This window comes from Malus domestica, chromosome 16 (genome assembly GCF_042453785.1).
Source record: "Malus domestica chromosome 16, GDT2T_hap1".
Lineage (NCBI taxonomy): Eukaryota > Viridiplantae > Streptophyta > Magnoliopsida > Rosales > Rosaceae > Malus > Malus domestica.
The window spans coordinates 2,885,001-2,897,439 of NC_091676.1; the positions used below are offsets into that span (position 1 = coordinate 2,885,001).

The following is a 12,439-nucleotide window of genomic DNA, read 5'->3' on the forward strand; positions in this document are numbered from 1 at the left end:
TTTCCTGTTATTATCATTTTACCTTATGTGGAATTATAGCGTAACTGTTGGCTATTGTTGTACAACGTGAGAAGTAATATTTGTCAATCCTTGAATTGGCCGTGACATAGTGATCTATAGGTTTTTTATTGGCATCCTTACTGGGAAATTATTTGTGAGCCAATAAAATTGATCAGCGTCGCGTTTGACTTGCCTGTGATACAACTCATTTGCTCCTTTAGTGACATTGTTGAGTGATGCATTACTCTTGTTGATGCAAAAATCAGCAAGACTCTCCAGTCACTTGGTTAGGATAATATGTAAAGGGATAGAGATAGAGAAGCATTCACAAGATGTACGTGGTTCATCCTATGTTTGGCTACATCAACGGAGCAGAGAAGTTTTTATTAATAGTGAAGGATTTACACAAATACTTAGGTTCAAGCATAATCATCAATAGTGAATTTTAATGACTAATTTAAGTATAATAATGACATTTTTCTTAGAGCAAGTCCACCCTTAAGGACTTTGTGCCTGCACCCAGCGTATTTATCCACTCAAGTGAACAGTAATATACCTTAATGAACAGTAATAGACTAAAGCATCTCCACCCCTAACAAAAAATACCCTAGTCCTTTTTATTAAAATATCATTATTTTTATTATAAAATAATAATTTTATTTTTAATTTCTGAATTTATAAATAATAATAATAATAATAATATCTAAATTGATTAAAAATTTTATGTATTTTTTAAAAGTGAAATTCTTAATTTTTTGGGGGAAAAAACGTGGACCGTTGATCTGTGATCGGACGGTCCATTTTAAAAGTCAAATTTAATTTTTTTTTTTACAGTTGGAAATCCAACGGTCTACAAAAACTAGCCTTTGGAAATCCAACGGCTATGAGCATGCCACTTCGCTGATGGGCTCCGGAGCACAAGTGGGCTGACAGCCCTCTACAGCCTTGTCGACTACTCGCGCCCACGCGCGATTGTCTTGCACGCGCCAGCCAAATAGGGCGGCTCTTGGGTCTGTCAAAATTGGGCTGGTCTGTTGCCTGGCATGGGCTGGGTGCCAGGCAACTTTGTGGGCTGGAGCAAATTGACTGAGGGCCAGTTTGTTTTTTGGACTGAGGGTTGAGACATTTTATTCCCGGTGGACTTGCTCTTAATTGTAGGAGAATGACCTTCTTTTATAGTTGAGGAGAGTCTCCGACTTTCGTCCGCGGTCGATGTGGGACTGTAGGAGCTTTATTTTAACGTTGACACGTGTCGTATTGTGATTGACCTCTTGGATGGAGGGAAACTCTTGTGCTTTGGTAGGGGTGCCTTAGTATGAATCCTTAAGTGGGTCTTTAAATGTATAAAGTTGACCGGTGCTTAATAGTTTTGAGATTGGTCAAGCCTGGTAGAAATAACTCTCACTCAACAATTAGATATACGTTATGCCCGGCTTTGGCAAATGATAGGAAATGGGCGTGAAGCAAGTAATTTTCCGTTGGTTTGTCAAATGATTTGGATTTTTCCTCTAAAAGCAAGGGCAGGGACCTAAGGCAAAATGATGGTGATGCCGACCAAAGTTTAAGTGATTAAATAATTTGGGTCATCAGTCTGGACATCGCATGGGAAATCATGGCTGTCGAATGTCAATGCGCACCAGCGTTTGCTATTCGAAAAAATGTGATGGAGGATTCTCTCTCTAATCTCTGGTCCCGGAGATCGAAATGCATCACGATCAAAATCTTAGGAAATTGATAGCGTGTCCAATTGCTATTCCATAACATCATTAGGACGTTGTCAAATTTGCTTCGCCTCCCAGGTTCCGCAATTCCGACTTTACAAGGTGGTCCCTTTAAGGCAGTGTCGCAACTGCTACATTACCCATCTATGTACATGTTTCACGTTAGAAACAGGGCCAATTGCATCATTTTAGTCTCAAAAATTGCCTACGGCTGTAAATATTTATGAGTTTTGGTTTAATTTGGGTAAAAGCTGGTCATGTCAAGTTATCAAATAACTTATGATAAATTGATGATGACCTAACCCTACATTTTACACAACTCATGTGGACAGGTATAATAGAAACGTAAAAGCACAATCAAGCCATATCTGGCTTTTTAGCAAAAATGACCTATGAAATTTGCATAACTACTCACTTTGGTCTTGAAAATTTGAAATAGATAGAATTGGTCCCTGAGATTGTCCAGAATCAATCATTTTGGTCATTCTATAAAAAATCTTCATAAAATAAGAATAAAATAACAAAGATACTCTCAATTTTGGTCAAACTATTTTGGCATATTGTTTATTAAATTGAGGGTAATTTTGTCATTTTGATCCTTATTTAACATAATTTTTCACCCAATGACCAAAATGATTGATGGTAGACAATCTCAATGATCACTTCTATTTATTTCAAATCTCAGGAACTAAAGTGAGGAGTTATGCAAATCTTCATGACCATTTTAGCTAAAAAACCTAAATATTTCCAACCCAAATAAAGGAAGTTATGGTGAGTCGAAGAAATTTAGATTCAAATAACCAGATAACGTAGTTGTCGCATCACGTGCAAATTGTTAATTTACTTGTATTTTGGTTTCACCTGCCTCTCCTCCGACCCACTGGCGAAGCTACGTGAGGGCGAGGAGTGGCGGCCGCCCCTCCCTTCGCCGGAAAACACGCCTAGGAGCCCTGGTTCGGCCCCTCCGCTCTCGTCGGAATTCATGGTGGAGGAGATTAACAGAGGTCCGGAAGAAAGTCGAAGAAGGGATTACGGTGGGGACGACGAAGGAGAGGGTGGGAGTGGGATCGACGGGGAAGGAGATGCGGTTGTGATGGACGGAGGAGAGGTTGATGGAGGAGGTGTGGGGATGAGATTGACGAAAAGTGGTTGGGGGTGTCGGGTCTGGGAGAAAAGTAAGGAAGAAGATGGGTGTTTGGATGTGGGTTGAAGATAAAGTTGGGTGTTTGGTTAACAAGATAACAAGTATTTGGGAAGAGTTTTAAATGACATGTGTTTTAAAGTTGGGTGTTTGGTTAACAAGATAACAAGTATTTGTGGTTTTATTTTTGAGAGTTCTAACAAAAAAAAATTCATATTACTGTTCACTTTTAACGAAAAACCACATTTATACATTTCCCTGGTACTATTTACTATACCTTTAAAAAAGGGACTTTCATTAAAAATGAAGTTTTTTTGGACTTCTCTTTAGTTTTCATTTTATTTTTTAGTCTTGTATGTATTTTTATTTTCTCTTTTAAGACTCCCATCGTATTTATTTTAAACTCTCACATTATTTATAAATATTGTATTACTTTTAAAAACAATGTAAATATTGTTTAATGCTTATTTTACGATAATTTAATCTATCTAGGCTCCCGCCTAGATCTCATCTAGGCACCTAGCTACTAGGTCTCATTCCGTTGTTTGATTAGTACCTAACATTTTTAAGGATCTAATCCTAGCCAATTTAAGTTTCTTACATTGACTTAGATATTATTGCTTACAACCGCTTGGGTGGAGAGACTATTTTCTGCTATGAATATCGAGTCAAAACTTTGCACTATCGAATGTGAAAGTAACCGCTTCGATTGAACTTTACACTCTTTTGAATTTCGCCCCTCCCCTCTGAAAATCCTGGCTTCGCCACTGCTCCGACCTCCTTTGCCCCTCTTGATTAGTAGCCTAAAGTCATAAGCTTCAGCTCACATCCACCTTTACTTGGGTTGTTCTACTTAAAAAAAACAAAACGGAGAGATGGGAGTGTATGGCATGTACATTTAGATTGGGCAATTGTCGACAAAGCGTTCGTGCATTGTAAACTCGGTAGGAAACACATCACATGGTTACCGCTTATTAGAGGGGGTGTTGAGATAGAGTGAAATGTACAGTCGTGATTCCAAATTTAAAGGGATCTCTACATTTTTGTCATCAAACATCATGTAATAATGTTCGAGTGAAATGTACAGTCGTACGTGTCCCAGATTTATAAAAGTTTTTTTTCTTTCTAAATATAAAAATTTGGAGTACTATGAGATATTTTGAGTATCAATAATAATATCCTAAAAAATGATAGTTTCTTAATTTTATTATATAACAATGTTATATATTCAAGTGAAACTTTAAAGTTAAGAGGTTTGAAGTTTTTTTTTCATGATTGGTTGTTTAAGATAAAACTACTTTTGATTATTTAATGAATGTTATATTTGCAACTCTTTTTACTTATCATTAATAACATTTGTAAACATGCAATTAGTGAGTACTAAAGTTTGTTTTTATTTTTTTGAACAAACGATAGTATCTACACTAATGGGGTGGGAGAGTAGGTTAAGTCTCACAATGAGCTAACAATAATGTGGTTCAAATTCGTCTTTGGCGATAATTAAACCTAAGACCTCTCACTTACAAATGAAGAGAAATATAACTAGATACTAAGTCGCATTGTTTTGATTTAAGTGAATGTTTTCTAGTATCAATACATTGTCATAATTTTTTAAAAACTTAAAACTATCTTAAGGGGAGACATCTTTTACAAATTTTCGCACAAGATCCCCAAAATCTCACAGACGGCGCTGCCACGTATCATATATAGGATTAGAGTTTAGTTCCACCACCAAGTCCAAACATGCAAAAACCAAATTTCAAATACACATCGTGGATCATGATCCACGACAATTCGAAAATTTGATTCAAGCTGCAACAGTTCCTTGGTATTTCATCAATGCATGAACAACAACGGCAACAATAAAGTTTTATCTTTTTAAGTAGGGTTGGTTGTATAAATCCTAAAATAACATTGCACTTAATTTTATGCTAAGTATTTTCAAAATTTTGTTAAGTTTATCTATGTATGCCATTTTCGTTCTTAATCGTGTCGTTTCTCGTTCTCAAAATTTTGTTTAAGTTTGTCTGTGTGTGGCATTCTGTCTTGCTTTTGGCGTTTTACTTTTTTCAACGCGGGTAAGGACACCAGTTGTATTGGGGGTATCTATGGCGGGAAGGATGTTAGATTTGAGGCTATTTTACCGCCCAATTGCAATGTCAGATACAAAAGGTCGGCAAATCATGGCCATCACTACTTTGTCTTAAACCAAGATTGGGAAATGTCACCTTATCATGTTCGTTACAAAAAAAGAAGTCCCAACTTTTATTTTATTGGCATGTTAACTAGATTAGGGAACAATAGATATTAAAATCTTATCAGTTGTTTACCCAAAATTTAAAAAATAAATGGCATCAGTTTATGTTTTTTGGACGTTTACTTGTATGATCTTAGTTTATGACGTGATAGATGTAGGCATGTTTGTAACTACGTAAAAGTCGAAGTCGTATAGCTAATTTTAGTTAATGAGATGTAGGTGTGGCTTTCGAGTAGAGCAAAAGATAATCCTCTACTTGCCATGTAACCAATTTAACGATGCACAAAATAGTCAAACAACTAAAAAAACATATGTTCTAAAACTTAGGAGTGGGATGTGATAAAATTGAAATTTCGAATTTTGTCAATCAAATTAACCTGGCTTCTCACTCAAGGAGGAGTTGGTCTTTAAGATATTTTGTCATCGATTCACTAAACTTTTTGTTTATGATCAAAATTTGTTGTATTATAAATCACTTACATAATTATCTACACGAAAATATCAATCAAATATGTCAGGTGTGTGGACACGTGTCATCATATTACGCACGTCATGGGGTGGGCAAAGGCAAATAGGGCACAGTGGATTCGAACTCATTCTCGCGGGAGGCACCGCCAGCGTGAAACCGAATAACCAATAACACCTTGACAACCCAACCCAAGAAAGATATTTTATTTTTTTAATAAAGAATTAAATAAACGAAATAGTATTTAATCCCACGTTGAATAATTAAAAAGATAAAAATCTGAGAGGCTCTGTCGGTCTTCGCACTCCTCTGGCACGATAGAGTTTATCGCACATACAATGTTATATGACGTGTTACGATATAAATAGTAAAATATATTTTTGTTAAAAAGTTAAAATTTTTAAAAATAAAAATTTTCACAATTTATATAAAAGCAAATAATATTTCAGTTACAATAAAAAATTTCTCATCTCGCACGCCGCACGGCTCTTGCTTTTTCTCCTTTCTCTCTCCGATTTAATTCGATTTTTAATATTTATTTTTTTATGATTCTTTTCTTCCTCTATAAATGGGGTGGACTCTCTCTTATATTAACCTTGTTTCCTTTCCTGTCCTTCTTCTACCTCTCGCCTGATTTTTGCTTCCTCTTTCCGTTTCTGTTATGATATCTCTGTAACAATTAGGGTTTCCTTACACAGGCAGCCAAGCAGCTCACCTCCTCACTCCAACTTCAGGTATTTACATCTTCTTCTTTTTTTTCCTGATTTTTTTTATTTTTTTTCATTTTCTGTTGCTTCTGATTGTTCAAAACCGATGCGATTCGCAATTTTTGTAGAGAAATGATTTGAGTTCAGATCAGATCTGTTCAGTTTACACCTAATTAAGCACGTTTTGGAGATATTAATTCGTATTAACGATTTGTTCGATTAGGTTTTACGGCGTCGTTTCCAAGCGAGGAAGAGATGAATCACTGTGCGATTCAGCAAGGAAACGCCCTCTCAGCTTGCGACGACATGAGGACTTGTTCAAGAGACTCGGTCGTTTGTCCCAAACCTCGCCGTTTTGGTCTCCTTAGCGTCACTCACAACGATCCCGTCAGATCTCTCCGATGGCATCTCGGGTAATTCGCCGATTTTGTATCTGTTTAGGGTTTCAAATTATGCCATGTTTTAAGTATCGGTTTTGATTCTTAATTGGAATGAATTTCAGCCACCAAGCGGAGCTCTATGATTCGAAAGCAGGGTCTGATATTTTGGACATCCTCCTCCCAAAGGTATATAAAAATTTCTGGATCTGCAGTTGCTATTTGAAAAAAATTAATTAAATTTAAGAATTATGCTCTAATAGGTTAATTGGGAAGTGATTAGCATCCGGTTCTTGTTGATTTTGTTCATGTTGGATTTTCTGCAGGGATCTTTTGGTGTTGAGCCATTTTCATGTACAGAAATAGCCTCGCCGCACCCATTTTTCTGCGGGTCACCGCCGAGCAGAGTAGCTAACCCATTAATTCATGATGCTAGATTTGGGGATGGGAAACCCACCCCATTGTCGCCACTGTCGCCAACCGCTCCCCCATTGGACCTTTCGTCGTCTCCTTCATCATCAGCAAGGAAAGGAGGCTTCGTTCGGGCCAGTTTCGGGAACAAGCCAGCAGTGAGGGTCGAGGGGTTTGATTGCCTGGACAGGGATCGACGTAATTGCAGCATCCCGACCCTGGCATGAGATCCCAATGCAACCGATGAAGGTACATAGCAAAAAAGACTGAGCTTAAAGTTTGAATAGACAACCACAATACTTTGATAGCATGTGAGGAAATTTTGAAATTTTCAGCGCAAGAACTTCAACAATCCTTCTGCCTTGTGTAAATATGTGCGAGGGATTTGTGTAAATGAAATGTGTCAGTGTCGAGTATGTAAATGAGAATGTTAACCAAATAATCAACGGGTTCATAGATCGAGTCTAGGAGTGGTTACAAGGGGGTGGTGTGTTCTACCACAACACCCCCCTCTTGTATTGTAAAAAGTAGTCTCTTGTGGGAAAATTTTCGTTGTGTTTCCATTTAGGTGTGTCGGAGTTTAAACTAGCGGTTTATGAAGCGAATCTGTTATGTATTGAAGATTCTGTTTAGTCAATCTAAACGGTTCTTTACTGTGTAAATAAATCGTTTTGTTTTAGTTCATCTTCCGCCTGTGTATGAGCTACAATTAATTGCTTTGCATATCCCTTTCTTGATCTGGTTTTAGTTTCTCTTGTGTAACCCACATCCCCTCGCTTAGCGTCATGCTTAAGCGATGGGATGTGGGTTACATGCGTTTGAGGATTATTCGGTTTGTATCACTGGAATCTACGATTACGATACAAGCGTTTGTAAAAGCAGTTTCTCTGATCTGCTTTCCTTCGAGCTTTTATTCGGAATGGCAAGCATCTATATGTTTTGCTTTGGAATAACCTTGGTCGGAGCAGAGGGAGGGGAGGGTCGGAGCGGAGGGAAGGGGAGGGAAAAAATCCTCTCGCTGGACACAAATAGAGTGATGTCAGTTGTTTCAACTTCTCTTCATGGCATCCTGGTAGTTGTCCGGGATGTAACGGTGGCATTGAGGTTTTCGCAACGAACAAGGTGCAGGTCGCTTCCTAGGTTTTGTTCCAAGCCCACACTGCACAAAAGTTAAAAATATGATACTATTTTTAAACCGAATTTTTTGTCTCTTTAAACTAAATGGAAACCATGTAATTTAGCTACATTCGTCATTAAAAAATAAAACCAGATCCCAGAGGATAACTAACGGCCCCTAAATATTTTGAATACGCATTGTTTCATCATCGTCCTTGATTCGTATTTAGCTTAAGATTTTGACTAACAAGGATTGATTGAGTTGATAACAATCTTGATTTGGTTAAATCAAGATTTAAGTTCGGGTCTCGCTCATGATAATCCTATTTGATGGGTGATATTTAAAAACCCGAGGAATAAGGATTCTTTGTGTAAGTCTTCAAAGAAACTCGTAGTAATGTTCGTTACAGACAAAATTCACTTTGGGTTGAATTGAATTTGTACCGCGGGAAAGGTAAGAATCCTTTGGATTTTTTATACAAAGGAAAATGATTAGGTTTGTTTTTAGTACATCCAGTAACCACTGACAAAGCTGGCGAAGGGCCAATCGAGGCACATGGCACATGACACTTGTTTTTTTTTTGGAGGACACTTCGCACTTGTTTTAATCAATGAAAAGGGAGATTTATTTGGACGGAGTATAATTTTTATTTTTTTTCTTCCTTCCTATTTAAATGAATTTTTCCAGGGAAATTTTTGAAGATAGTAATTAAGAAAACGAACGGTTTCGAATACATTAATAAAAAAATAGTAAATGAGATGATGTGCCCATGGATATGCTCTTTAATAAAAAATAAAAAAAAGTCAAACGATATTATCTACATTACTAGAGTGAGGAGGGATTAAATCTCATTATAAACTAACAATAATGTAAGTATTGTCTTTATTTAAGTACTTTTATAATTTTGTTAGTCTTTAAGTACTTCTATAATTTTCTTAAACCTAACTTTTGGTACATCGTACTTCAAAAACTTCTCGAATTGAGGACTTACATGTTACATAGACACAATCAAGTAATATAAACTCAACCGTGTCAATTTCAACAATGTCACACCCAAATAAAATTTGAAACGACTCAAATAATATCATTAATACCAAATGTCTCATCAATCGTATATTCGTAATATGTATTATGTAAGTTATTTACTCCCCACACATCTCATATTCCTCGCTTGTTTCCACCTCTCTCTCTCTCTCTCTCTCTCTCTCTCTCTCTCAGTTGCCCAAGCCCATTTCCAAAAATTTTATGTTAATTTAACACACGATTCTTTGTTCACTCTCTTTTTTCTCATGAGCCATTGGCTCTATAAATTGGATGGAGACCCTCCTTCGTCAAACCTTGTTTCCAACCAACCAAACACCTTCCCTCTCCCCCCTAATCTTCCATTCCATTTTTCCAACCAGCAGCTAACTTCTTCACTCAGACTCAAAGGGTAAGCTCCCATGATTTTTTGTTTTATTTTTAATTAATGGGTTTCCCTTGTTTCCATCAAACTATTCGGTAATTCCAATTTCTGTGTTCGGATCTGGCGTTTTCGAATCCCTTCGTTTTCTTCGTTTTTGAAAATCCGAGTCCGACTTCTCAAGATCTCCTTCCTTAAATTTTACGCACGAGTTAAAAATCCGTTTTCCGCTACAGTTTCTCCAGATCAGATCTGTTCAGTTTACATCCACTATGCTCCTTTTTTGGATTTGTCGTCCTTCGAGTTTTCAATTTCCTTTCATTTATTTGCTTGACCAGGTTTTACGTCGTCGTTTTGAACCGAGGAGAAAATGAATCACTGTGCGATGCAGCAGGGCAGTGCTCTCTCAGCTTGCGAAGACATGAGGTCTTGCTCCAGAGACTCCGTCGTCTGCCCCAAACCTCGCCGCCTCGGCCTCCTCAACGATCCCGTCAGATCTTTCCGGTGGCATTTCGGGTATTTCGAATTTCTCTCTGTTTTGTGAAAGTTTTGTTTTTTCTTTTTTTTTAGGGTTTCGAAATTCAAATTATGAAATTTTGTTATTTGATTTCAGCCACCAGGCGGAGTTCTGTGATTCAAATGCTGGGTCTGACATTTTAGACAATATTCTCACTAAGGTACTTCCAGATCTGCAGTTAGATTAGTTAAGATTTAATCCGTTCAATTAACTCAATGCTAATTAGGCAATTAGGGTCATTAAGTCAGATTCATTGTGCCTTGAAAGAACCAATGTGTATGGTTTTTAATCCATTTGTGGATGTTTGGTTTGTGTAGGGATCTTTTGGTGTTGAACAATTTTCGTGTACAGAAATGGCCTCGCATCACCCATTTTATAGCGGGTCGCCGCCTAGCAGAGTAGCTAACCCATTAATTCAGGACGCTCGATTTGGGGATGAGCAGCTCATCTCGTCCTCATCACTGTCGCCAATACCTGCCCCGTCAGGTCAGTCATCGTCTCCTTCCTCGTCCGCGAGGAAAGGAGGCTGTGTTCGGACCAATTTTGGGAGCAAACCGGCAGTGAGGGTTGAGGGGTTTGATTGCCGGGACAGGGATCAGAGGAACCACAGCATCCCTACCCTGGCATAAAGAGCCCGATTCAATCAATCAACGAAGGTACATAGGAGAAAATTGAGCTTAAGTTTTCTATACTTGATAGCATTGAGAGGAAATTTTGAAATTCTCGGAGAGTGAAGGAATCCTTCTGTCTAGTGTACATATGTTCGAGGGATTTGTGTAAATGAAATGCGTTGTGTAAGTAAATAACGAGCGGGGTTCGGATGTCTTATGTAGGAGAGGGCTCTGAGGAGGTGTGGCATTGAGTAGAGAACAGATTCTGTTTGTGTTCTCTACCACACCACCCTCTTGTATTGTAAAAATTAAGAGCCCATTGTTGGAAAGTTTTCGTTGTGTTCCATTTAGGTGTTTCGGAGTTTCAGCGAGCGGCTTATGAAGCTTATGAAGCGAATTTGTACAAATTGAAGTTGCTGTTGGGTCGATCCGAACAGTCATTTACAGTGTAAATATACCATTTGTGTTTCTGTTATCTTCTGCTGTCCGCTATTTGCTCTGTGTTTCTACTTTCCGAATTGATCGTAGATGCTTTTTTCAAAGAAAAAGAAGAAAAAACAGCTTGAAAGAATCGTTCAGCTTATGATCCGCGCAACTTTATTCGAAATGGTGAGCATCTATATCTTGTTGGAACCCTTTTGTGTGGATGAAGATGTAGAGTGGACATGTTTTCCGAAAGTCAGTTGAAGCCAATTGGGCGTTTGATCGAAGAAATTCTCTCTTTACAATTAAGACGTAGTCAATTGGTATCTTCCGTCCTCGTCCAACAGATGACTATCACGTCTTTAAGGGTTTATTATTAAACAAGAAGAAAGCAACATAATAAAATTATGAAACAAGATTCCGTCAAAAGTGCAAATTGTGTTGAAGCCGATTGATCTATAAGAAATTAGGGTTTTCTTACTTCTTGTTGCTTAAGAGAATTTGGGTTTAAAACGACATGTAGCGGTGCGAATATGATAACCATTTACTAATTTAACTGGTTTAAATCCTACATTAAGACATTGGTGATGATAGTTTAACACAAAAATTGAACGAGCCTCGCAAAACAAAATCAACACAAAGATTTTGTTATACAAGAGGAAAGAAAGTGCACATTGAGTGTGCTTGAATTCGTTACAAGAAGGGGGACCCGCCTCCAGAAACAGGGGATATTATATTTAAAAAATAAAATACAAATATTATATTAAAAATAAATCGAAAGAGGTTGGTTGGTTGCGGGGGACCCGGATCCTGAGAAGGGTTCCACATGATCCACTGATTCCAAGGAGCTACGTGAAGTTATTATTAGGCAGGAGCAGGAACCTACTTTAACATCGTCACCATAAATGCACACTGTCAAACAAATCTCCTCCTTAAAACATTGGTGTTAATGTCGGTTAAATTTCTGGAAAATGTTATTAGCATTTCAAAAATTTTATTTTATATTTTTTATAAGTGTATTTTTCTTTCTAAATAGAGAAAGTTTGTAGTATAAAATGAGACTTTTGGAATGTTAATAACAATTCTCAGATTATTTATCCTGATATTTTTTACAATGGTACGTATAACTAAAATTTTAAAAAGCATTAGATGCTAGTTCGGCAGTGAATTGGAATATAACATATAAAATTTTAATGATGGTCTAAGAAATAAACATTTAAGATCGTTAAACGTTAAAATCTCTACTAATTAATGAAACTCTCTTTGTCAATCAAAAGAGGGTGAAAAGA

General features: G+C 37.3%; 3 protein-coding genes across 3 annotated transcripts in view; all 3 read left to right on the forward strand.

The window, feature by feature from the left end:
* Positions 1-204, forward strand: part of LOC103402698 (large ribosomal subunit protein uL15c) — a 2,326-nt gene extending 2,122 nt beyond the window's left edge. The window contains exon 4 of the mRNA XM_008341449.4: positions 1-204. This exon is cut by the window's left edge and continues 305 nt beyond it. The gene's annotated coding sequence lies outside the window, so the exon portion shown is untranslated.
* A 5,665-nt stretch (positions 205-5,869) lies between these two features.
* Positions 5,870-7,764, forward strand: LOC103402697 (uncharacterized). The gene is made up of 4 exons (XM_070816188.1): positions 5,870-6,319; positions 6,516-6,705; positions 6,795-6,858; positions 6,996-7,764. Exons 2-4 carry the CDS (start codon positions 6,548-6,550, stop codon positions 7,305-7,307), a joined length of 534 nt encoding a protein of 177 aa, XP_070672289.1. The 5' UTR covers positions 5,870-6,319; positions 6,516-6,547; the 3' UTR covers positions 7,308-7,764.
* A 1,537-nt stretch (positions 7,765-9,301) lies between these two features.
* Positions 9,302-11,202, forward strand: LOC103402696 (uncharacterized). The gene is made up of 4 exons (XM_008341447.4): positions 9,302-9,629; positions 9,938-10,115; positions 10,213-10,276; positions 10,434-11,202. The coding sequence occupies exons 2-4, from the start codon at positions 9,970-9,972 to the stop codon at positions 10,743-10,745; spliced, it is 522 nt and encodes a 173-aa protein (XP_008339669.3). The 5' UTR covers positions 9,302-9,629; positions 9,938-9,969; the 3' UTR covers positions 10,746-11,202.
* Positions 11,203-12,439: the final 1,237 nt, after the last annotated feature.

Excerpts from the sequence above, each read along its gene's own strand:
- LOC103402697 (XM_070816188.1), top strand. The coding sequence starts at position 6,548 with ATGAATCACTGTGCGATTCAGCAAGGAAACGCCCTCTCAGCTTGCGAC. Across the intron at positions 6,706-6,794 it reads TCTCTCCGATGGCATCTCGG|CCACCAAGCGGAGCTCTATG; the intron begins GTAATTCGCCGA and ends AATGAATTTCAG. Across the intron at positions 6,859-6,995 it reads TGGACATCCTCCTCCCAAAG|GGATCTTTTGGTGTTGAGCC; the intron begins GTATATAAAAAT and ends GATTTTCTGCAG.
- LOC103402696 (XM_008341447.4), top strand. The coding sequence starts at position 9,970 with ATGAATCACTGTGCGATGCAGCAGGGCAGTGCTCTCTCAGCTTGCGAA. Across the intron at positions 10,116-10,212 it reads TCTTTCCGGTGGCATTTCGG|CCACCAGGCGGAGTTCTGTG; the intron begins GTATTTCGAATT and ends ATTTGATTTCAG. Across the intron at positions 10,277-10,433 it reads TAGACAATATTCTCACTAAG|GGATCTTTTGGTGTTGAACA; the intron begins GTACTTCCAGAT and ends TGGTTTGTGTAG.